At 40.1% G+C, this 24159-nt stretch overlaps 1 protein-coding gene and 1 long non-coding RNA gene across 6 annotated transcripts in view; one reads left to right on the forward strand and one right to left on the reverse strand.

Annotated features, from left to right (window-relative positions):
• Positions 1-22701, forward strand: part of MYO1B (myosin IB) — a 181275-nt gene extending 158574 nt beyond the window's left edge. For 2 of the 5 annotated variants that reach the window (XM_082466961.1, XM_082466964.1), the window contains exons 22-31: positions 1039-1125; positions 1392-1478; positions 3297-3383; positions 6602-6676; positions 8301-8435; positions 10305-10411; positions 13542-13674; positions 14332-14484; positions 15973-16100; positions 21395-22701. In XM_082466961.1, coding sequence (XP_082323087.1) covers positions 1039-1125; positions 1392-1478; positions 3297-3383; positions 6602-6676; positions 8301-8435; positions 10305-10411; positions 13542-13674; positions 14332-14484; positions 15973-16100; positions 21395-21518 — 1116 coding nt within the window. In that variant the 3' untranslated portion in view covers positions 21519-22701. Of the gene's footprint in view, positions 1-1038; positions 1126-1391; positions 1479-3296; positions 3384-6601; positions 6677-6891; positions 6932-8121; positions 8196-8300; positions 8436-10304; positions 10412-13541; positions 13675-14331; positions 14485-15972; positions 16101-21394 lie in introns of those variants that run through there. The other 3 variants (XM_082466962.1, XM_082466963.1, XM_082466965.1) reach the window with 3 other exon arrangements.
• LOC309663466 overlaps positions 18784-24159 on the reverse strand; it is a 201182-nt gene continuing 195806 nt past the window's right edge. The window contains exon 2 of the long non-coding RNA XR_014265301.1: positions 18784-18909. This is a non-coding gene — a long non-coding RNA (uncharacterized lncRNA). The remainder of the gene's footprint in view (positions 18910-24159) is intronic.

Raw genomic sequence — 24159 nt, forward strand, 5'->3', positions numbered from 1 at the left:
AATACCGTACATGATTTCAGTATCCTCTTGCCCCCTGTTTGCAAGGGAAGCTGTAGTGCAAAAGGCTGTCTCACACTGTTGCCTCCATACCTGTGAGCCCTGCCAGACCTCAGCACCCCAGCACAATGCCTTCCATACCTTCCCTGTGACCGTCTTGCAGTCTGCCCCATCGTGATTGAAAAATCCTAAGCGCTGGCTGTCCTAGTGCACACACCACCTGGTTCTGGGTCCTTCCTGCCAAAGTGTCATTCAGAGTCAGCACACTATAGCCCACAAGCCAGATCTTGGTTCAGGAGTCCTGCGGCTTCCATTGCCCTTTGTCTAGGCCTGTGGGCAGCCCAGGTGCTTAGTAGTCGTCCCACAGCAATTGCCAAATACAAGTCTGAGCACACAGAGTTAAGTGAAATTGCTGCCTACAGGTTTTTCTTTGACCTACTACCGAGTCCTGAGTCCAGGCGTGCAGTCTAGAGACTTCAGAGGCAGGACTCAGGGTTCGCCTCCAAACCGGCTGTCCTCCTGGCCCCCACTAAATCAGTTTCAAGCAACTACTGGCAAGAAGCCACTAGTACTGAACTAGTGAGAGAATTTTATTTTATAGCAAGTTTTTAGCCATCTCTTTTGAAAAAAAAAGTACAGCTACAGTTCCTTCCAGACAATAATAATAAAAGTGATCAAGTGGATTTTGGTGGATCATTGGAGATCCACTGACCACCTTCTGAGAACTGTTCCTTCCATCTGCTGTGTCCAGTTTGTATTGCTGTGGTCAGATTTTTTCCTGTCGCGTATCAGGGCGTGGGAGGCTGCTGTCTATCTGAGTGGGGCTGCGCTGTCATGCTTGATAATGTCTTCATTTACCACCTTCTCGTGGTCCATTTTGGGCTAATAAAGCAACTTTCCCTTTTCCTTTCTTTAAGCTATTGATTTTTTCCCTTGAGAATGGGGATTATGCCTATCTCTTCAGGTAGTTTTTTTCAAGTCACTATGGATATAGTTTTTTGGTGTTAATTTTCTATCTTTCTGGGTCATTCTGTGCTTTAGGCCCGAAAGATCCTGCGGGAACTGAAGCATCAGAAGCGCTGTGAGGAAGCAGCTACCACCATTGCAGCGTATTGGCATGGCACCCAGGTAGGCCAGAGACGCCCAGGAAGGCAGCGGGTCAGGAGTGATGTGTGGAGCAACGGACCCCCCCATTCGGGATTCACTGGCTTAAGCTCCTGAGCACGTGTTTGCCTCTTGCTCTTTCCAACGTTTTGGTGTGGGGTGGTGGCACACGCTTTTGCGTTTACTGTTTGATGGTGACCGGTGTCTCTCTTCCTCTTTCTCCATTGGGAATCAGCAGTAACCTTTCTTGCCTTAAACTTTTCTGTAACTCCTTTTCAAATGCATCACAGGCGCGAAGGGAACTGAGCCGGCTGAAGGCGGAGGCTAGGAATAAACATGCTATTGCAGTTATTTGGGCTTACTGGCTTGGATCTAAGGTACTTGAAATGCACATCCCATCACTCCCATCCTGGAATCCGCAGTAATCAGTCCATATCTCTAGCATCTCAGGGCATGAAGACCCATCCATGGTTAACAGTGGCTCATGCTGGCGCATGTCCTAGTAGCCAGATTTAATAACCCTGTAGATGTTCGTGCCAAGAGAGCACGTTAGGAAGCTTAAGCATGCGTAGGCAAAAAAGACTAATTGCTTACTAATGAGGTACTAGCATAGTTGCTCTTTTTTTTAAACTCTCGAGTAACATGCATGTTTAGTTTTGGGGGGGTTTTTTTGTTTGTTTTTTACCCCCCTAATGTATCCTGGCAGTTTTCTGAACGTGTTTTTGTGCGCGACGGGGGGCATGATGGGAATGTTAAAGTTTGGGTTTCAATTGGTCTTCTGCAACATGTTAATAATAGAAACACCTTTAACGCATGCTCGACAAAAATATTAATCCATGAATGAAATTGTTTTTTAGGCTCACTGTGGCAGCTGTTGATTATTATAAGCAAAATATTATATGTGAAAAGAAATATCATCTGTGATTTAGCAGAAAGCTATGTTCATGCAAAGCTAGCTGTAATTGCCCCTGAAGAATGCCAGGAATTTCGGCATCAGCTGTTTGTGTTCAGAAACAAAGGGCTCCTGAAATACTCTCTCTAATCCCCAGGCAGAGTCGTGGGCTCTGTGAACGTTTCACATATCCCAAGGGACGGAGCATTTTAGATATCTTTGTTAACTTAGAAAATCAAAGATCATCTCTGCTAAACATGTGTATCCCAGTGAGAAACTCAAATATCATTACAGTCCTATGTTTTTAAGTCTACCTTGTCAACATTATAAACCCGTCTTGTGAGAAAAATGAGAAAAGTCAACATTTGCCTGTATAAAGATGTTAACTTGCCACAAACTAACCAAAGTTGTTCATTTGTGTTCTCCCCTGAAAATCTGTGTGGAACAAACTAGTTCCCTTTATAAACTGAGGGAACTGTCTTAGCAGAGGCAGAGGGACTCCTAGACAATTACTCTGGGATTTCTCCACTGAACAAGAGAAGTCCATTTCCCAGTCTGAGTACTGTAATGTAATGAAACGTTAGTGCCTGTCTGTTCCTGTCTTTTAAAATAGCATGCCTCAGATTAATTTTTCCCTAAGATTGATTTTTAAACCTATGAGTTACTTCACTTTTTTATCTTGCTTCTGTATATTTCACGGTTTAGGGCCTTACCTAATATTGAATTTTGATACATGCTACTTCTAATTTTCCAACTGGAAAAAATTTGGGGTTTTGTTGTTTTTGTTTGAAACTTTAGAGAGGCAGCCTTTATTCCTTCCAGTTTTCTAAATGGTTGTTCACAAGAGTTGTCTTTTTACACATCCAAATGAATGAACTCAGGAATTCACAGCCTCTTTAGCCCCCATGGGCTGGCAGCAAAGGGAAGTCTATGGAAATCATTAGGTGCCACTCCCAGATCTAAGGCTTTGATGAGGGAGGGAGTGAGAGAGTGTGGAGAAGGGAGTGAAGAGGGAGAGAGAACAGGGGAGAGAAAAGGAACAGAATGGAAGTAAGGGGGAGGGCAGGGGAGTGCTTCCCTCAGGTACCCTCCTCTGGGACAGAGTCTCAATGCACTGAAAATACAAGGGACTATGCTAGCCTGACACTGATGCTTTGGGTTTAAATGATTGTGCACCATTTCTCTTTCATTCTGAAATCCTGATACATAAATTGGCTCTTCTGTTTGGTGGGGTGTCTTTTTCTGGTCATTTGTGCTGTCTGCATTGGGCTGTCTCTTTTATTTACCATCTAAAACATTCTAGGCTCGAAGGGAATTGAAACGCTTGAAGGAGGAGGCTAGGCGTAAGCATGCAGTTGCTGTCATTTGGGCTTACTGGCTTGGACTGAAGGTACTTCCTCAACCTCTTCTTTCTGCCCACGGTGAACTCAGTGAAGCCTAGCACCTACTAACTCTGACCAAACGATTGATTATGCTTGCTGATGGTCTGCACAGTCTTTTACAATGTCATCTTGCCTAATTTGGTTTCCTTTTGAGAACAAACCTGTACACTAAAATGTTCTGATTTTATTGCATTGTCTTTCTTTAAATAATAAGTTTAAAGTAATAGCATATTACTTTAAATAGTAATGTAGCATATTTTATTCTTTGTTATCCAAGTTCTGTTTAATGTTCTCTTTATGAGGATGAAGATTTTTTTTTCATTTATGAGACAGAGTTACAGCAGTTGAGCTTAAAAGCTGACCTACCATTGCAGTGACCAGCCTGGGGATATTGGGCTTTTGTTTCCCTTTACCCATCAATTCTGTCCCATTGACGGCTCCTGGAGCAGAGCTTTCTTCAAAGTGCCCATCGTTCTAATTGTTCAGCATAGAAACGAAAGGGTTTTGCATAAATGTACAGATTTTGACAAATAAGACCAGCAGTAGATCATTCAGGTTAAAGAGAACTTTAGATTCAAATGCCCTCTAATTTAGGGCCGGGTTTATTTTAAAGCAATACTTCCTACTTGAGGTAAGCTTGCATGTTAGTAAATATGACGCTGAGCTCTGGAAAACCTTGAGAACGACCTTTAGGCAATATAAGGATTTTGTCTTCCTAATATTCAGTAACTCCTCACTGTGGGGAGCCATCCATACTGTCATTTTGGGATTATTAGGCCCTTTTTTGACATTTCCTCTTTGTTATTTTTACTATAATATTATAATAATTCATTTTTTCTAAATATTTGAATATTCTCCAGGAAACCATTGACTCTGAACCTGAACTGTTTTAGCAGTATCTGTAAACTCTGCTTTGAACAATCTACGTTTTTCCCTGAAAGTTTAGCCTATAAACTTTTAGTAAACTAACTTTTTTATTATAATGAATATCCATCAAGTAATTTTTGAGGTAATTAAGAAGTAACTTAAATATGAATTTAAGATGTTCTATTCCAAGAATTCTGAGCAAGTTCTGTTACTACTTTTTTAAAGTTAAAACGGAGGATTTTATTTCCCATTTTATTCACATTCTAATTTGCATTCTAATTTTCATAAAAGGAAGGAACAAACGACATTGAGTCAGGATTTTTACCCTCTATAATGATTTCTATCAGCAGCATCATGTTTATCTTCAGTTTTCTGGTTTTAACTAATTGCATATGATTTAAAAAGTACTTTTATGTTAGAGTGTATGCTAGCATCCTGTAAACCAAATTCAGTTCACAGGTGAATACTGTTTTAGCTGAAGTTAACTGGGCTTACTCTATAGACATAACTGTCTTTTTTTTTTTGTCCAGTTTCCACAAAACAGCAGTATTTTAATATGTTACCATTATTGTTATAAGATTAAACATCTTTGAAGTCCAAGAACGTAATAATTTTGTATTTTTTTAAAAAAAGAAGTATGTTGATATGAACAGTAATTTTGTCCTCTTAAATGATTTAATTCTTGTGGAATTGATTACAAAGTTCAGTGGACCCTTTTTAAGACCCTGGGGCCCATGAAGGGAACCCATTCTATATGCCAGAATGTTGTCACCAGGCCTCTTCTGTGTGTAGCTGTTTTTCAGGAGAAAGGGCCTGTCCTGTGAGTATCAAAAAGAATGTTGCATTGAGCTCAGTTACAATGAAATTCAAGTAAATATAGGACTTCTAGTATATTTCCAAGGATATGTTTTCATGAAACTCACTTTAACTTCTCTGCTTTTGTACACTCTTACAATTTCAGGAGCTAATTAATAGGTATCATTTTTCTTCTTGTTCCTTCTAACCTTGTAAGTGAGATTTGAAATAGTTATAGACCACTCCATGGCTAAAAGAGAAATGATAATCAGTAACATAAGATATGAATTAAAGGAAGAACTGCCTATGTGGTGTATGGGAGAATTTTTAAACCTTAATAATCCGCAGGTGTAGAGAATAGGTCTGGTGCTCAAATGCCCGGAGGGACCAGGCAGGTCACATGGGCGAGGGAAGTAGCAGATGGAAGGTAGGGGGTAGGAAGGCAGGCCTCCTGCAGGCCTCCTGCGGTTTGGAGGGTACAGCTCTCTTCCAAAGGCAGCAACGAACGGCTGCTCTGGTCCGCTCAGTCCTTGTCACGTGGGAATAGGACTCACTGTTGCTAGATCTTAGAAAATTGTAAGAGAAACCTGCAGCCTGAATTCCTCTGTGAAGGTCTTAATTTTAAAATGTGCATATAAAACATTTTTCGATAAAAAATTTGGTTACTAGTTTGCTAGTTTACAGCCTCTAATGTAGAAATATTTTGAACATGTGCAATTGAACCCAGAAAGCTAAAGATATAAGAAAAACATACATAATGTCTGAATTATTCAAGTAGGCTAATATTTTGCTAAATTCTAACTCTCCCATTTATAACTGAATGATGATAAACATTTTAAATGTTTTCCCCCTCAGTTTCCAAATTTAGCTATCATTCATTCATTTAGCAAACACCTCAGTTATTTTATTTGTTAGACACTAGTATACAAGGTAAATACGACAATATAGCAAGGAAGAAATGGTAAACTAAAACTGTAATATGATGTCTTAAGTGCTGTGATTAGTATTAGTAGACAGTTTGATGGGAGTAGGGGTAAGAGAAAAAGTAATGCAATTAAATGGGAGATAATGATCATTCAATAGCTTCCTTTTAAATTCTTATTTTTAGTCACATTCACTTCTCAGTATGCAGTACTAAAGTCCTGTCTTCATATGCAAGGCTTTTGGAAACTGCCATATATTTCTTCAGGCATTTTTTTGCCTTCTAAGAACAATTTGAAGTGAAAATTACCTTACATAATTTTTTCTGGAATGTATTTTGATTTGTGATGGGTTTGCAGCTATGCCTGTAAAGCGTTTCCATCAGATTGTCAGGCTCTTTAAAAACTAGTTAAAGAGGATTACAAACATCAAAACATTCTGGTATTATCTTGCATCTCTGAATTTCTTTTTCTCCAACTTAAAACCCACTGTCTCAGTATGCTTCAATTATTTTACTGTATCCAGAAAGACACTTATAAATTTACTTGTTCCATCTATGTTCGATTTTAATAGAGGTGTTTCACCTTTATGGGCATCTGCTGGCCGCGCGTTAACCTCTGTATTCTGCTGCTTCTTTTTAAAGGTACGCAGGGAGTACAGGAAATTCTTCAGAGCCAATGCTGGAAAGAAAATTTATGAATTTACACTTCAGAGAATTGTAAGTTTATACTTTACATATGGCTAATTAGCATTATTGGATTAACCAGTTAATAGCACCAACTCAGTAATATGTGACTTATTTGGTAACAATTAAATCATAGCTGTGTCACTGAGAGTTTGTGACCTTTTTTATCATCGGTTCTAAAATTCAAGTAGAATTGTGTCAGAAAGAGGCCTGTACGTGATTAATCAAATATTCTTCTTCTTTGACAGAGAGAACATACTTCGGGGAAAGTGAACCCAAGAAAGCCAGGTGTCTTAGTTCAGGCTGCTATAACAAAAATGCCATAGACTGTGTGCCTTAAACAAACATTTATTTCTCACAGTACTGGAGGCTGGACAGCCCAAGATCAGGGTGCCAGCATGGACTGGTTCTGGTGAGGGCCTCTTCCTGGTCTCCTCACATGACAAAGAGAAAGAGAAGCAAACTCTTTTCCTGTCTCTTCTTACAAGGTCACTAATCCCATCTAGGAAGCTCTGCCCTTATGACCTCCTCTCAACCTCATTACCTCCCCAGGGCCCCACCTCCTAACACTATCCCTTTGGGGGTTAGGGTTTCAGCATAGGAATTTGAGGGGAATGCCAAGAGCTTGCCCTGCTAAACTGCCACGAGCCGCTGCAAAGTAAGGTTGGCAAACAAGCTAGTGGGTGGAGGGGTGAGGGAGAGCAAGGCTATGCCCCTCTCCCGGGATGGATTCTAAAGTTCCCTTCCATCTTTCCAAGGAGTAGATGTAGTGGTGAAGAGCGCAAACTCTGGAGACAGCTTGCTCCACCACTCACAGATTTGCGAGCCTCATTTTGTCATCTGTAAAATGGGGATAATAATAGCATTAAACCTGTAGAGGTATGGCAAGGATTAAGATGAAGTAACACTGTAACGCTCCCACAGTGCCTGGCCCATGTTAAGTGCTCTAGAGCAGGGGTCCCCAACCCCCGGGCCACCGGCTGGTACTGGTCTGAGGCCTGCTAGGTACAGAGCTGCACAGCAGGAGGTGAGCGGTGGGCGAGCGAGCAAAGCTTCATCTGCCGCGCCCCATGGCTGGCATTACTGCCTGAATCATCCCCCTCCTCCGTGGAAAAACAGTCTTCCACAAAACCAGTCCCTGGTGCCAAAAAGGTTGGGGACCGCTGCTCTAGAGCAGCACTGTCCAGTAGGACTTTCTGCAGTGACAAAAATGTTCTGTATCTTTGCTGTTCAGTAGAGTAGCCACTAGCCACGTGTGGCTAGTGAGCACTTGAAATGTAACTAATGTGACTGACGAACTGGATTTTTAGTTTTTTTAATTACTTAAAATTTAAGTATAAATAGCCACCTGTGCCTAGTGGCTACCTGTTAAACACTGCAGCTCTCTAATGTTGACTGGTATTAGTATTAATGTTAATATGAAAATTAGTATGCGCGTTAGTATTCTTCTTTTCTCGTAACCATTTGGTGGAGCTCAGATTTCTCCAACCAATGCGAAGAGTGGAATAGAGACTTTCCAGAAGAGTTACAAAGTCTTATGGACTAAAACTTGGTAAATTCCACTAAAGACTGGTTTCTTTGAGTCTGGTTTATGTCAAACAGTGTTTTTTTCTGGTGTATTTTACTCATCTGGTATTTTCTGTCAAACCCAACACAGGTGCAAAAATACTTCTTGGAAATGAAAAATAAGGTGCCTTCCTTATCTCCGATAGATAAGAATTGGCCATCAAGACCTTACCTATTCTTGGATTCTACTCACAAGGAGCTAAAAAGGATTTTCCACTTGTGGAGGGTAAAAAATGTCTTGCTTTGTTTTTTCAGAGACTTCTTATCATATATTTTGAGTGTTTGAGGAGTGTTACGTAAAAGCAGAATTTTCCTCTAGCCTCAGGGAGAATTAGTTGAGGAAGTTGGTGTTTCTGAAGCGGGCAGCGTGCTTGGCTTTCTGTGAGAATTCCTGGAGCCCCAGGTGCTCCTGTGGCATCTTCTCATATCCGTGGTTGGGAAGGAAAGAGCAGGGCTACATTGTCTTTCCCGTCCAGATTCCAGTTGCTTTCAAGTAGTTGAGTTTTTTGTTTTCGTTTTTGTTTTCATCTTTAGTTGAAGAAATATTTGCTGGAGGTAGAAGTAATAAAATTTGAACATCTTCATGTGAGTAGTAAAGTCTCGAAAATTATATGAGTTTACTTTCTACGTAGACATACATAGACACACATGAGAACACACACATTTTAATGGACTGGGGGGAAAAAGCTCTAAAGTCACCCAAAGGACATTAAAGAGATTAAAATTTCCCTCTACCTGAGTGAAAGGGAAGCTGAAAATCTACTTGATTTGGCCTTATATTTTGGCTCACTTAATTTTATATGAGAGCATAGCATGTAATTTAGGTGGTGCTCTGTGTGGAATACATGGGGTACTTCTACAGAGGTTGACTTCATTTCAATAACTTAGTTGATATATAGAATGCTAAATATATGTCATTCAGATAGAATGAAATCATTAGGTTGAAGGGCTTGTATTTAGTAAGTGAACAATTGATGGATATGTCTTCTGGGAAACTTTCCTGCCCTGTACTATGGGCTTCTTCTTAACTGAGTCAATTATGTATAGAGAGACATAATCACTGATCAGTGATACCAGCACAGCATATAGAACTGGATTCTGAGTTCTGTTCCCTAACTTAGTGAGTCAATTTGGCAAGATTCGCCAATGTCTTCAATGTTCATCTCCCCCTTTGAGTCTGATATAGAAACTATTTTCAGAAGTAATGATGGGGAGCTTCTAATGCTGGGCATCCGCTCTGCCTGTCCTTTCTCCTGGCTCCTGAGCCTTGCCTTTACCTCCGTGGAATTGGGGGTGGAGAATGAGAGGGATGAGTTTATTCCAAGGGTGGGCAGCAATGCTAACATTCCTTTATATGATTATGTGGGTGGTTCTCAACCACCCCTGAACTGAATTTCTTAGAGAGTTCATCTAAAGAACCTGGTCCTGCCCCTCCCACCACCCCCGTCTCCTTTCAGTGCAATCTCAGAATCAGGTGAAGGGAAGATTTCTCAGGTCCCGTGTCCACGTTATAAAATGGTAATGGAGGATTCGGAACAGTGCTTTTCAAACTATAGGTGATAGCATACTTGTGGGTCATGAAATCAATTTAGTTGATTTCTACCAGCATTTTAAAATGAAATACAGTACAATAGAAAATAACAGAATATACGACATCGTAGAAAGGATAAGTATTGTTTTGTGAAGCTTTTGTGTAAGTTGTCTATATGTGTGTCTATAAATATGTGTACTGGGTTGTGATGTACCATGTTTTCCTTACTGTGAGTCTTTGAAAGAGTATGATAGCTCAGGACTGTGGATGTCCAAGGGCTGACGTCATAGTGGGAGGAAACGGTACTCCCGGGGGGCCCAGGCCAGATGTTTTGAAATAGCATCGCAAGTTCTGCCATACAAACAGTAGTTTTTATGACATTTTCCAAGACCAACCTTTTAAAGCTCAGGAAGGAAAAATTCTCTTGGCCTTTTAAATGAATATTTCATATACATTTATGATTATTCTTACTGCTGTTAAATTGGCTTAGCATATTTAAGGATGAGTAATGATTTATTTATATAAGTGATGTCCTTTTTTTTTTCTTCTTTTCATATCTCACAGTGTAAAAAATACAGGGACCAATTCACAGACCAACAGAAACTTATTTATGAAGAGAAACTAGAAGCCAGTGAACTCTTCAAAGACAAGAAGGCTTTATACCCATCTAGGTATTATGGCTTTGCTTTACCCATAACAGTCAATATTTTAAAAGTTTCTCAAATATATTCATAGGCATTTTCTAGTGGGTTTTGATTTTAGTAATACACAGATTTTTAATTTCATGAATTATTTTATGATCAGCTGGATATGAATGTAACACATTTGATCAAGGGCTTCCATAGTATACTTAGAGAAATGAGATCACATTTGTTGGTTTTACTCTATTGGCATTACCTGAACACTTCCTAAATAATTAGAAGTTGTCATTTAAAATAAAATTGTCTAGGCTGTTAAGATAAATTTACATTGTAAATTCCCATTAGTTTTCCATAGTTTTCGGACACTAGCTGGTTTCTGATGGCAATCTACTGTAATCACCATTCCAATCTTCCTGCTTTAACAAGCTGGGTCAGAATCTCATTTGTAAGATAAATGAAGAATGAGCCAGTCTGTCACTTTCTGAGTGTTGCCTAGGCACTGGCCTGTGGTAGCCTTTGGTCGGCTAACTTATTGGCCGTGAGTTCACTGGCCTCTGCAGCAAGTTCAGTTCCTTTATTGTAGACACCAAGTACTCAGTAAAAGAAGGAACACCAACTGCAAGTTTGCCAAGTGAAGTTCTTGGTAAAAACTGCTTATCAGAATATTCTTACATCTCCCAAGTTCATCGTTTTCCCCCTAGAATTCCTATCTCCTTTACATCTGGTGTTTCTAAAAAAGTAGATTGTACAATTTCAAGCCAAATCTGTAACAACTTTTAGCTTTTCCCAAAGAATGTCTTAGAAATAAAAATGCATTATATGCTAGGTATATTCACACGTACTGCGTGTGGTGTGTGTGTATTCTCTACGTCTACACATATTTGAAAGCTCTTCCTCTTAAAGGATTAAATGAATATAAGTTGCCAAACTCATTTGCTGTAGATATTTTAAATGGCACAGCTTCCTTGGTCAGCTGACTCGGCTGCTTGAGGGGGTGTACACTCCCCTCAATCAAACACAGCGTCTAAATCCAACATTGTTCAAAGTGCCTGCTCTGTAAAGCATATTCAGACAGGTAGATTGTCTATATGCTTTCTCCACCAACTTAATTCATTCAACTTTTTCTTTATATGTCTTTAAATTATAGAGCGGCCTTCTTAATTAACATTCCCTATGGCTGACTCTTTAGAAGCTGGAAGGAGAAAAAAATGCATTTTTGAAGAAACAAATTCAAAGACTGTTAGCACGTTGTATTATTAAAAATGTGTTTGAATATGAACAACAACCAAAAAATGTTAATATCAAGCCAGGTCCTCTTGGGTAGTTTTATTGGGTAGTTTTATTAGTTTTCGGGGATGGTAGCGTGCTCACCCTCCAGCACTGAGAGAGGTCGAATCGTTGACCCTCCCACCGCTGTGTGAAGTGGCAGCCCTTAGGGGTGCCGGCCTTTTCTGTCCTGGGAGCTGTGAAACACTGACCACCTACGTGAATTTTCTTCCCTGATCCTCCACACACAGCACAAGCATTTAAAGTTGTATTTGCACATTGCCAGAACTTTATAGCTCAAAATGAAGCTGTGGTTTTTCCTTGACGTCTTTGAAGAAGCCTCCCTGTCACCGCACAGGTCTTTAGGGAAAGCCACCTTGGTGCTGTGTGCACGATCATGCCTCTTGCAGGAAGTAGTTTGGAAGAAAAACTGCTCTGATTCTGAATGTTTACCTTGGCCACCTCTGTGCATTTAGGGGCATATCCTAAGAGGAAAGGCCCGATTTTTCTTTCATATTTGGCCTACTTAGAGCCAGAGTTACATGGTAATATGAAGTGCTCTGCAGTTTTCTTCTCAAGTGGTTGCTCTGGATCTATCCTTCCCCAGAAGGCCTACTGATTTCCTTACTCTCTGTGAGAAAATGAAAATTTTCTTTGGAGCAGGTGATGGTAATGATTTGTGCTCTTTTTACCATTGCTACGTATTGTTTAAAGATATTAATGAATCCTGTGTAGGCAGCTGTTAACCTTATAATAAGAGATTAAAAGGAATGACCTATTCCTGCCTGTGAGTCCATGCACACGGGTCTTGGCTGTCCTACTTGTGAGTGATTTCTTTCTTGGTTGTTCCATGTGATAAGATTTTTATCAAAGTCTTACCAACCAAATGCCATGATCACATCAAAAATATATTTGAGGTGATTCCTCATTGTAGTTTTGATTTGCATTTCTCTAATGTTGATGCTGGAGAGGGTGTGGAAAAAAGGGAACCCTCTTGCACTGTTGGTGGGGATGTAAATGGATACAGCCACTCTGGAGAACAATATGGAGGTCCCTTAAAAAACTAAAAATAGAACTACCATATGACCCAGCAATCCCACTACTGGGCATATACCCTGAGAAAACTATAATTCAAAAAGAGTCATGTACCACAATGTTCATTGCAGCACTGTTTACAATAGCCAGGACATGGAAGCAACCTAAGTGTCCATTGACAGATGAATGGATAAAGAAGATGTGGTACATATATACAATGGAATATTACTCAGCCATAAAAAGAAACGAAATTGAGTTATTTGTAGTGAGGTAGATGGACCTAGAGTCTGTCATACAGAGTGAAGTAAGTCAGAAAGAGAAAAATACCGTATGCTAACACATATGGAATGCAAAAAAAAAAAAAAAAAAAACATTGGTTCTGATGAACCTAGGGGCAGGACAGGAATAAAGACACAGACGTAGAGAAACGACTTGAGGACACGGGGAGGGGGCAGGGTAAACTGGGACGAAGTGAGAGAGTAACATTGACTTATACACACCACCAAATGTAAAATAGATAGCTAGTGGGAAGCAGCTGCATCTCATGGGGAGATCAGCGGGGAGATCAGCTCGGTGCTTTGTGACCAAGGGGTGGGATAGGGAGGGTGGGAGGGAGACGCAAGAGGGAGGGGATATGGGGATATATGTATACGTATAGCTGATTCACTTTGTTATACAGCAGAAACTAACACAACATTGTAAAGCAGTTATACTCCAATAAAGATGTTAAGAAAAGAAAAAAGAAAATATATATATATATATTTGAAATTTGAATTTCAAAATCAACTGACCTGTTACCTTTTTCTAGTAGTACTTCCATGTGAAACCATTTCTTACATGAGGAACTTTTTTCCTTTAGTGTTGGGCAGCCATTCCAAGGGCCTTACCTGGAAATCAACAAGAATCCCAAGTATAAGAAACTCAAAGATGCCATTGAAGAAAAGATTATCATTGCTGAAGTGGTGAACAAAATTAACCGTGCTAATGGGAAGGTAAAAACGCTAACCCTGAAGACCTGTAAGAAGTGTTTTATCAGTTGGGACAGTTTTCTGAATGTTAAAATGTGCATTTCAGAAATAGACTCACAGACATAGAAAACAAATTTATGGTTACCAAAAGGGAAAGGAGTGGGGAGGGGTAAATTAGGAATTTGGGGTTAACAGATACACACTACTGAATATAAAATAGATAAACAATAAGGTCCTACTGTATAGCGCAGGGAACTATATTCAGTATCTTGTAATAATCTATAACAGAAAAGAATCTAAAAATATATATACATATGTGTGTGTGTGTGTATGTATAACTGAATCACTTTGCTGTATGCTGAAACTGACACAACATTGTAAATCAACTATACTTCAAAAAAATTTGCATTTCGTATACTCCAAGGAGTTACTGTAAATGGAGCTGTTTTATCTTACCTTTAAGCTTAGGTGGAATTTTGCTTGTTCTCTGAAATTTTTGTGAGTTAAAATAGATTATCTGTGTTCTTTAGTGTGTTCTCGTTTACATAGGTGTGCATGCTGAAAAATATTAGAATAATATTTTCTACATTTCTACAAATAACAATGCTTTAAACTCATGAACTCCTTTGGGGGATTTTTGATCATTGGTTTTACATCCTTTTTTGTTTTGGTTTCTCGTAGAGTACATCCCGGATTTTCCTATTAACAAATAATAATCTCCTTCTTGCTGATCAAAAGTCTGGACAGATCAAGTCAGAGGTTCCCCTGGTGGATGTAACCAAAGTATCGATGAGCTCACAAAATGATGGCTTCTTTGCCGTCCACCTCAAAGAGGTAAAGCTTTAACTATTGATTTGCCTGAAAGATTTCTGCATTGGTCCAATCTCTCAGCCATTGATCTAAAATTTTCCACATGTGAATAATCCTATTATTTGAAGTTTATATTTTCTTCTTACTGACCTGCATATTTGGTCTATATTCACTCATGTAAAATCTCAGGCTTGGTTTTTCAGTAACTGAATAAGATTAATGACTCTTTTTGACTCGTTCACTTGAGTTCTCATTTCACTGAGTAGCTTTTTGTTTACACCCACCATGATGTGCCTTATTTTGAGACTAATTCCTAGAAATATCAGGACATTCAAAATTATACTTCCTTCTGTTGTTTCTTCTATCTATTAAATTAGTAAATGTCTTCTTGTTCATCATTAATTTAGGGGTTTTTAATTAAAGGATGTAACTATAATAAAACAACTGCCTAGTAATTTTGACCTAAAGATTTTTTAATGTCAGCTTAACTAAGACCTCCTGGCTTGAACTGAGCGGTTAAGAGTGTAGGCTCTGGCATTGGTGTCACCAACTTTACAGTGACCTTGGCCAAGTCATTTAACTTTAATATGCCTACCTAATTTTCCCTTTCTTAAAATAGGGAAAATATTAGTACCGACTTCATAGTGTTGTTATAAGAGTTAAAAGAAACTATGTAACGTGCTTTTAGCATAGTGCCTGTCACATAACAAATAGTCACTGAATAAACAGATGTCAGCAAATATTAATCATATATAGGTACATATACCTAGCTAATAGATAGTAACCTATCTAGCTGATTGTAAACGTAAGAAAATCCCATAAGCTTAGTTCAGCCTGTTTTCCCCACTCTGGATTTTAGCCTAAAGGAGCATATTAAATCAGTGGTTCCGAGCCTCAATTATATATTAAATTATGCTGGTCCCCAGGCCATTTCCCCAGTCCAACCGAATCAGAGTTTCTTGGAATGGGGCAGAAGCATCCTGTATTTTGAAAGCTCCCCAGGTGAGTGCCTTGTGCAGCTAAGGTTGAAAGCCACTGCCTGAGGGTATTTGTTGGAAGTCTTTTTGTTGTTGTTGTCGTTCTTATCTTTTTAACCAAATCATGGAGGAGCTTTTAGAACAGCCCTTTCAGAATGAGTTATGGGTTAGGTCAGTGCTTCTCGAACCTGAGTGAGCCAACAGATCACCCAGGGGTCTTCCTGTGGAATCGTCTGCGGTGGGCCTGCGGTCAGGCCCGAGCGTCTGCTTTTCTAACAAGCTCCCAGGTGATGTGGATGGTGCTTCTGGTCCGTCGACCAACTTGGGGCGGCAAGGGGTGAGGTAACCTTACTAAAGTACTCGGAGCAACTCGGAAGAAATAACTGCTTTTGTCATTATTGTTTGTTTGGGAGGATGGACTCCAGGAGCTGATGTTTTAGAGAGACTGTAAATGTGTTTTCAGCCAAACCTGTAAACATGTACCTCCCGAGCTGTCTTTAGTTATGACAGCCTGACTCTTGGTTTGTCCTTTCAGGGCTCGGAAGCAGCCAGTAAAGGAGACTTCCTCTTCAGCAGTGATCACCTGATTGAAATGGCCACCAAGCTCTATCGGACGACTCTCAGCCAAACCAGACAGAAGCTCAATATCGAAATCTCCGACGAGTATGCTCATGAATTGTTTGAATATGCCTTTTCACTTTTAACTTTCTTGTTTTCGTTGCGCGATCTGGGCTCATTCATTTTTACAACTACTACTTATTAAGTACCGAGTATGTGTCTGGCATGTGCTCTAGATGATGGAGGGGCAGCGAGTGACACTGACCAAGTCCCCACTTTCACGTACCTGATGTCCTAGTGGAGGAGACAAGTATGCACAGATGAAATAATGCATAGGTGGTGTGACTTTGGTTAGTGTCAAGTGCTTGTGGAGAAAAAAAGGCAGGTTAAAGGTCAGACGGTGTTAATTTTGATATGGAGATCAGGGAGGCCTCTTTGATGCCGTGACATTTGAATCGAAACTGGAATCTAGGGAGATGCCTTCCGGGGGAGGCAGCAGGTACAAAGGCCCTGAAGCAGGAGTGGACATGGTGGCAGAGTGAAATGGGGGGGAAAAACCCTGGAGCAAGAGGCAGAGGGACCCGGCTGTGTAGAGCCTGGTAGCTGAGGTCAGGAATTGAAATTTTGCTGCTGATGAAAGGTCACTGTGGGTTATGGGCAAGAATGTGGCGTGATCCGATTATGAGTTTTGAAGAGCTCTCTGGCTGCAGCGTGGGGAATGACTGTTAGGGAGGCAAGAGTGAAAGCAGAGAAAATAGTTGGGAGCTTCTGTGAGCTGTCGAGGGTAAGGACGATGAGGCTTAGGCTAGGGTGTGAGTAGGAGGTAGTGAGAAGTAGTCAGGTTCTGAGTGTGATTGGAAGGAAAGCGAGAACTTATTAACAGACTGGGTGTTAGGTTTTGGGCCTGAGCCTACATGGTACCATTTACTGCAGTAGCTGACACTGAAGAAAGAGGGGCTTGGGAGTGGCTGAGGTGTGGGGAGTCAAGAGTGCCAGTTTAGGATGTGTTAGGTACTTGAGATACCTTTTCTTACATATAAGCTAGAGTTATAGAGTAAGTGTTCCGTGTTGACAGCAGTTCACTAGTGTCAAGATGGCTATGAATTTGAAATTTGCTTTTTTTGCTTCACATTAGGGCTCTGATTATAGAGACATGTGATTTGTATGCAGATTGGAGCATCCCTCCATTTATTAAATCTGTCAGTATGAGATCATTGACATGAATTTTAGTTACTATGTGGATTGACACTTACTTGATTACTTTTTAATAGATTGTTTACTATCTGTTTATCTACTTCCTTGCACGCAGAGTAAAAATTTGCATCACCATATCGCTCAGGAAATGATTTTATTTACTAATGAAGATTTTGCCAGCCTATTGTATCTCAGGTCTTTATATTTGCTTTTTTTTTTTTTTTTTTTTTGATTTTTTTATCAGGTCTTTATAAAAGTCTCTCTAAAATAAATTCATACCCATTCCTGTCCCCTTGTAAACCAAACCAACTCTCCTTGATGTGTTAGGATTGACAGAACCTTAGGTTCATTGTCTAAGAATGGTGTTTAGATGGGGCGCGGGGGTGTGGGGATATTGGCCTTTATGTATACTCTATATTGGAAAATGCAATTTACACAAAATAACTTTCCTTATGATTGAGTCCTTTCTCATAAAACAAAGAAATTAGGAAAAAAGATAAGGGCTTGTTGGGGTCCAGTCAATTAAGGTCTTAACCTGTGAGGGCTGTTAGATCTTTAAGCTCTCTTTAGTTGAAATTTTTCATAACTCAGGAAGCTACACTTCTGTTTTGTTGGGACTGGTCATTCCCACTCATCGTGGAAAGATTCTATGTGTTCAGATGGAGAAGCTCCTTGATATATGGGTGAAGCAGCCTCGCATTTGGTCCGCTACATTAATAAGGCCATCTTTGCAGAGAAAATCACGCCAACATCCAGGCCACAAAGGATTGCTGCTTTTAAGCACTTCCCAAACTGGCATTCTGAGAACACTGCCTTTGCAGGATGTTAGTAGTGATGTGCTGTGAAGAAATGTCCAGTCCTTCTTCACTACAGCACCTCCCAGAGCCTCTGCAGTCTTGTTGCACATTGTGACTGTCCTGAGGGGCTCCGGGGGGTGCCATGTGCTGTATCAACCACAGAACCCCTCCAGTGGCTCACAATTTCTGTTCGAGGCACATGATCTCAGAACAATGATGGGGATAGTTTGCTTCAGGGCGGCAGGGACCCTGCTTGTCACAGAAGAGGGGTCTGATGTTCTGGCTGTGTAGGCTTTCAATAAACATGCTTGACTGTGCAAAGATTCTGTGTGGCCACGTGAAGAAAACAAACATTTAGTAGCATTATAAACCAGTCCAGAACACCTTTCCTTCCCCTATTCCTAATTATTGGTTGGTCTCATAAAAATAAAATAGCTGATGGAAGCTTGCCTAGCACCGTGGTCCCTTCCTGGGCAGTGCAGGAAGCCACGTGGCAGAGCAAGGGTCCCATGTAGCCTCTGATTCATAACCTCTGGGAACTCTTAAGCAGGGATTATACGCCTTTTTGGAGAGCATTTTAAACAAAATTTTACAGAGTCATGGGGAGGGGTGCCCATGACGTATTTTTGCAGACTATACGGACCAGTGTTGTAAAGGGCATACAGTTCGGTGACCAGGACCTTCCTCATTAGATCCTTTTCAGAAGTAGAAGTAGTTATTCTAACAAACCCAGTCTCGACAATCCCTATATGTCAGTTTACAGGAGGAAAGTCAAAGGCCTGTTACTTCCTTAGAGCAGTTTTTTTTTTTTTTTTTTTTAATTTATTTATTTATGGCTGTGTTGGGTCTTCGTTTCTGTGCGAGGGCTTTCTCTAGTTGTGGCAAGTGGGGGCCACTCTTCATTGCGGTGCGCGGGCCTCTCACTATCACGGCCTCTCGTTGCGGAGCACAGGCTCCAGACGCGCAGGCTCAGTAACTGTGGCTCACGGGCCCAGCTGCTCCGCGGCATGTGGGATCTTCCCAGGTCAGGGCTCGAACCCGTGTCCCCTGCATTGGCAGGCAGATTCTCAACCACTGCGCCACCAGGGAAGCCCTCCTTAGAGCAGTTTTAACCTGCACATGTAGAAGTGAGAATTGAATTCAGTGAGAGACTCAACTGCCTTATAATCCCCAGTCCTTAAACTCCCAAACTATTCAATCTGTAAATAGATTGCATTTTAAGGATAGCCTTAAATAAGATCTATAGTATTTCTAAAAATGTATCTATAGTAATAGAAACTAAAGTGAATTTTTCTATTCAGTATTTTAAATATACATGTGTATATGCATACATGTATACACATACATGTAATACACACACGTATATTATTTAAGTTATACAGTTGTTTTTCTGAATATTTTAAATCCAAACAATTAATCTATGTTCCTTTTACTGTGAAGTTCTAACTGTTATTGGTGCTGTGAAATCATGCATCTGACATGATTATTTGCTGTAGGATGATTCTCTGATTCTCTGTCCTTACTGTGGGCCAGGCTTCAGTTTTCTCTTCTATGAAATAGAGATAAATAATGGTACTTACCTCATAGGATTGTTTTAAAGTTGAGTTAATATGTGTAACTTACTAAGAACAGTGTGGGCCGTAGTAAATACTCAGTAAAGTTTAGTTACTGTTATTTCTAGAGTGAATCGTGGTCATGAATTGCAAACACAGAGACAGCCAGTGTATGCTAAAGTTATTGGGAAAAGAGCTCCCTGTACATTTATTACTACAAGTGGTCTTTAAAAATTAAAATGTAAAAATATTTGATTATTTATGTTAAACTTGAAGGATATTGTTTTTCCTTTGAGGCACATAGATATAAGTATACATGCTGGAGAGAGATCTCAGGCGAATTTGGAACTAGAGCTCCTTTTTTAGTGCTTTCAAGTTGAAAAGAAACAGCCCATTTGAAAGCTCAGAAGTACCACCGATGAGTACAAACTTATGTGTCACGTTTCACTCCAGTAGCTAATGTTTGCAAAATGTGGCCTCTTTAGACCTTGAAACAGAGACTAACGTGTACAGAGCAGAGCTGTTGTCGTGGGTGCCAGTGAGCATGTGACCCATCACATGGTTTTTAGAGTGACTCACTTAACTGTATGCCAGTAACTCAGAAAACAGTTCCCTGAGAAACATAGCCGAAAGCATGGTAACATTACCCTGATTCTGATGGTGGAGAGAAAAGAGCACAGGCCTTGAGTTGAGAAGGGCTGGGTTCTGGTCCAGCCATGCTGCCCTCATGCCTCCTTGGTGATGCCGTCCTGGAGGGCAGAGACCTCAGTTTATACATCTGGATGTCTGTCCCTCACAGCACCCAGCCCAGGGGGAAGGCAGTCCTATGTCTGTTGTAGGAAGGAGTGACAAATAATCTTGTGGGCAGGCACTTGACCGCTGATGATCTATGAAAGGAAAGCTTTGAACTAGAATATGGTTTCCCACAGTGTACCACATATACCACCGGTAGCATAAGAGGTGGCTTTAGGTGTACACTGATAGATTTTTATGTATGTGTGGATATTAAAAATATAACTGGCAGATCAGACTCATGATTTCATCATTTTTATTCAGTAAGTCACAGCTGTTTTGAAACATTGATTTAGTGTGTAGATATGAAAAAAGATGTGTAGGATGTATGTAAATATCCAACATTTGGAAACCATAGTCTGGAGTGTCTCTAGACCCCTTTTCTTTTCTTTTTTTAAATTTATTTATTTATTTTTGGCTGCATTGGGTCTTCGTTGCTGTGCGCGGGCTTTCTCTAGTTGTGGAGAGCGGGGTCTACTCTTCGTGGCGGTGCGTGGGCTTCTCATTGCGGTGGCTTCTCTTGTTGTGGAGCACGGGCTCTAGAGTGCAGGCTCAGTAGTGGTGGCTCACGGGCTTAGTTGCTCCGCGACGTGTGGGATCTTCCCGGACCAGGGCTCGAACCCATGTCCCCTGCATTGGCAGGTGGATTCCCAACCACTGCGCCACCAGGGAAGCCCTAGGCCCCTTTTCTGAAATTCTGTATTGCATTTTCTCAATTTGTTGATAATTTAATATTTTTGCTATACAGAAATGGAGAAAAATGGAAAATAGCACGTTCATCTTTCCATCTGAAACATGGAAATAATTATTCATAGCCCTTCTTACGGTATAGGAATATGATGAGCTAATGAGCTTGAGTTTACTTAGGGCTAAATTATGGCCACTGGAAGCAAAATGCAATGTAATACCTGATGGTGTGATCCTGTGGCTAGAAGGGCTGATGGAAAGAAAGGGGAATACTTGTCAAGGTAAATATCCATTAAAAAACAAAAGCTGGTGTTAGTGTAATCATCAGCTGTTTTGTGTGTACTTTTCTTCAGTTTGTCTTATTCTTTCCTCCTAGGTTCCTGGTGCAGTTCAGACAAGACAAAGTATGTGTGAAGTTTATTCAGGGCAACCAGAAAAATGGGAGTGTCCCAACATGCAAGCGAAAAAACAACCGTCTCCTTGAAGTCGCTGTCCCTTAACTGGCGCCTCCCCTCTGCTTCCATGGACTCGTTTCTTTGTAATAGTGCAATTCGGTTTTGTTTTGTTTGGGGTTCATTGTATGTTCGGGAATTGCCAAAGGTTAACACTGTTAGAGTCCCTTGGCAAAATAAACATATTTGACTAATCAATTTTTACTATTGGAATAGTTTTAACCCTTAAAGTACACATTCTGTCCTGGGACAGGATTGTAGAAACTAACAGTATCTATGCCATGTCGTGCGTGTTCCTTGTTTAGTCGTCATTGCTAGATCTTTGTGCCCTAAAGCAACATATTACTCATAAATCATTAATACATCTAAGTGTAGGAAACGGTCTTAACAGATAGTGCATCCGTTCATCAACTATTTATTGAACGCCTACTCTGTGCTAGGCACTGTACTAGGTGATACGAAAACTTATTAGGAACATTTTTGTTTTGTTTTAAGGCCATTGCATTCTGGCTGGTTTGTGCTGGCTTTACCAGGACTAAGAGAGTTTGAAAATGTTGAGACCAAAACAGTAACTGTTGATGATGGACAGCATTTGTTAGGAACCCTGTAGTATGATCTTTAACAATATATACTTCAAGAAGGGCTGGTCCTAGGAAGTAGATATATTGATATATGACTCGGTAAAATTGCCTCCACATGTGGTTTCTATTTGAAAAGAGAAAACTGAAATTTGAACAGGACTTTTAAAGTGTTCAGATCTCTTGTAATTGCTTTTAACGGTAGAAAAGAGTCGTTCTTATTTTAGAAAAAGTGACAGAAGCAGTCCAGTAAGGTTATATTTTCCTGTTTCTGGTAAACATCATATATGATCCTAGATATGCTAATATCTGCAGAGTGTTGTTTTCACCCAAATTACAGTGAAAGGCTGAAAGCCTTTCAGATGGTGGCAAGCATTCTATATGATGTGCAATAAACATCCGAGATCTTTTTTGAAAGTTTTATTTATAATATACATTTTGTATGAGAGAGATGATTAGTACAGGGTACATATTTTAGTCAAGGATCAAAATGGTGTGTGTTAATTTGCAGGATTTCCCCCCCCCAAAATTTACAATAAGGATTCATTTTGGAAACTACATTTTAAACTTCGGAATCAAATCGTTTCTCATTTGGGAGGATAATGTATATACATTGGTATGTTAAATAATAAAACTGTTCTAATTTGGTGCCATTTCCTGGATCACAACTGTATTTTTGTATTTCAAGCTATTTTCTTATGTGTATGTCAATGTATTGTCGCACAGAAAGGCTTTACAATCCAAACATTATGTGTTCTCTGTGTAATTGAATTTCACTTACCTTTTATAAACCAGAAACATTCATTGAAAGTATTTTCTGGGGATTTTCTTTTAACTTTTGTACTTTAAAAAGTTGCTCCCATAAATTCTCAGAAGCCTTTGTGTTTATTGGCTCAGGTAGAGGATATAATTACTTTCTTTCAGTCTTTTCCAACATGTATATAAAGTGGTAGATTGATGATTACTGAAATAGGTGAGTAGAAATTTGGAATTGAGAGGTGTTTTATTAAAATGTTTTTAAAAAATATGTAATACATTCACATTGTTCAACATACAAATAAGTGTAAAAAGATATATAATACAAATTCTCCATCCCATCAGTCACCCATCTGCCCAGTTCCTGTGCCTCCCTGCAAAGTTAACCATTGTTTTTAATTGGTTTTACTTTATGCATATGCTTACAAGAATAAAAATAGATTCTTATCTTCCTCCTGCTTTAGTAGACAAAAGCTATTATAGCTATTGTTCTTTACTTTGCCTTTTTCCCTCTTCATTCTTTGTACCGTATAGTCTTCCGTTGTATGGGTGCACTATAATGTATTTATCCAGTCCCCTACTGATCATCATTTGGTTGTTTCCTGAATGGAAGCTCACGCGGCACGGCGTTGTTGGCCAGACCTGCCTGTGCTGCCCACCTGCCCCCATGCCTGACTAGAGGTTACTGATAAGCTGTAATGTTGCCTACTACAGCGGGTGAGCACGCAGTACTTCTGTATCTTTGAATTTCTGTCACTGTCCTGCAGTGGAGAATTAAAGTATTGGTGGCACTCCAGATTTCCTATGTACCTTAGTGACACAGCCCTAACTTGTTCCCAACCACCACTTAGTTGCCCAGCCCCTGGAGTGGCTTGTAGATATTGTGCTTGAAAAAAGTAACCAGGCAGTGAGGACCAAACATCAGACCATGGTAGTCGCCAAGTTTGCAGTGCTGTTGATGCAGTTGCCCTTGACTTTGACACCCATCTACCACAAGGCAAGAAACGAACATGGGAAAGTTACTGTCTTAAAGACTGGTTGCAGTTTTGTATTTCACACTCTTGGAGTAATAACTTGCACCCAGTACTTAGATGTAAGACCTTCAGCTGTAGTTTGAGTACCTTTGCTCATACCCCAGGGGTTACAGGTATGTCTGTAATGGCAAAGCACCAGGGCCAAGGGTTCTGAGAATCAGGGACATCCTTAGTATTGAAGATTTGGCTGAAATCTAAGAGAATAAACAGTTTTATTATCATGTCATTTCAATAATATGCTGAGTGAGAACTCTCAAGTTCATGTAATTGAGTGTAATTATGATAATTACAGCATGGTTTAAAATTCTTTGAGGCTAAGTA

The sequence above is a fragment of the Balaenoptera physalus genome (genome assembly GCF_965194825.1).
Source record: "Balaenoptera physalus genome assembly, chromosome: 6".
NCBI lineage: Eukaryota > Metazoa > Chordata > Mammalia > Artiodactyla > Balaenopteridae > Balaenoptera > Balaenoptera physalus.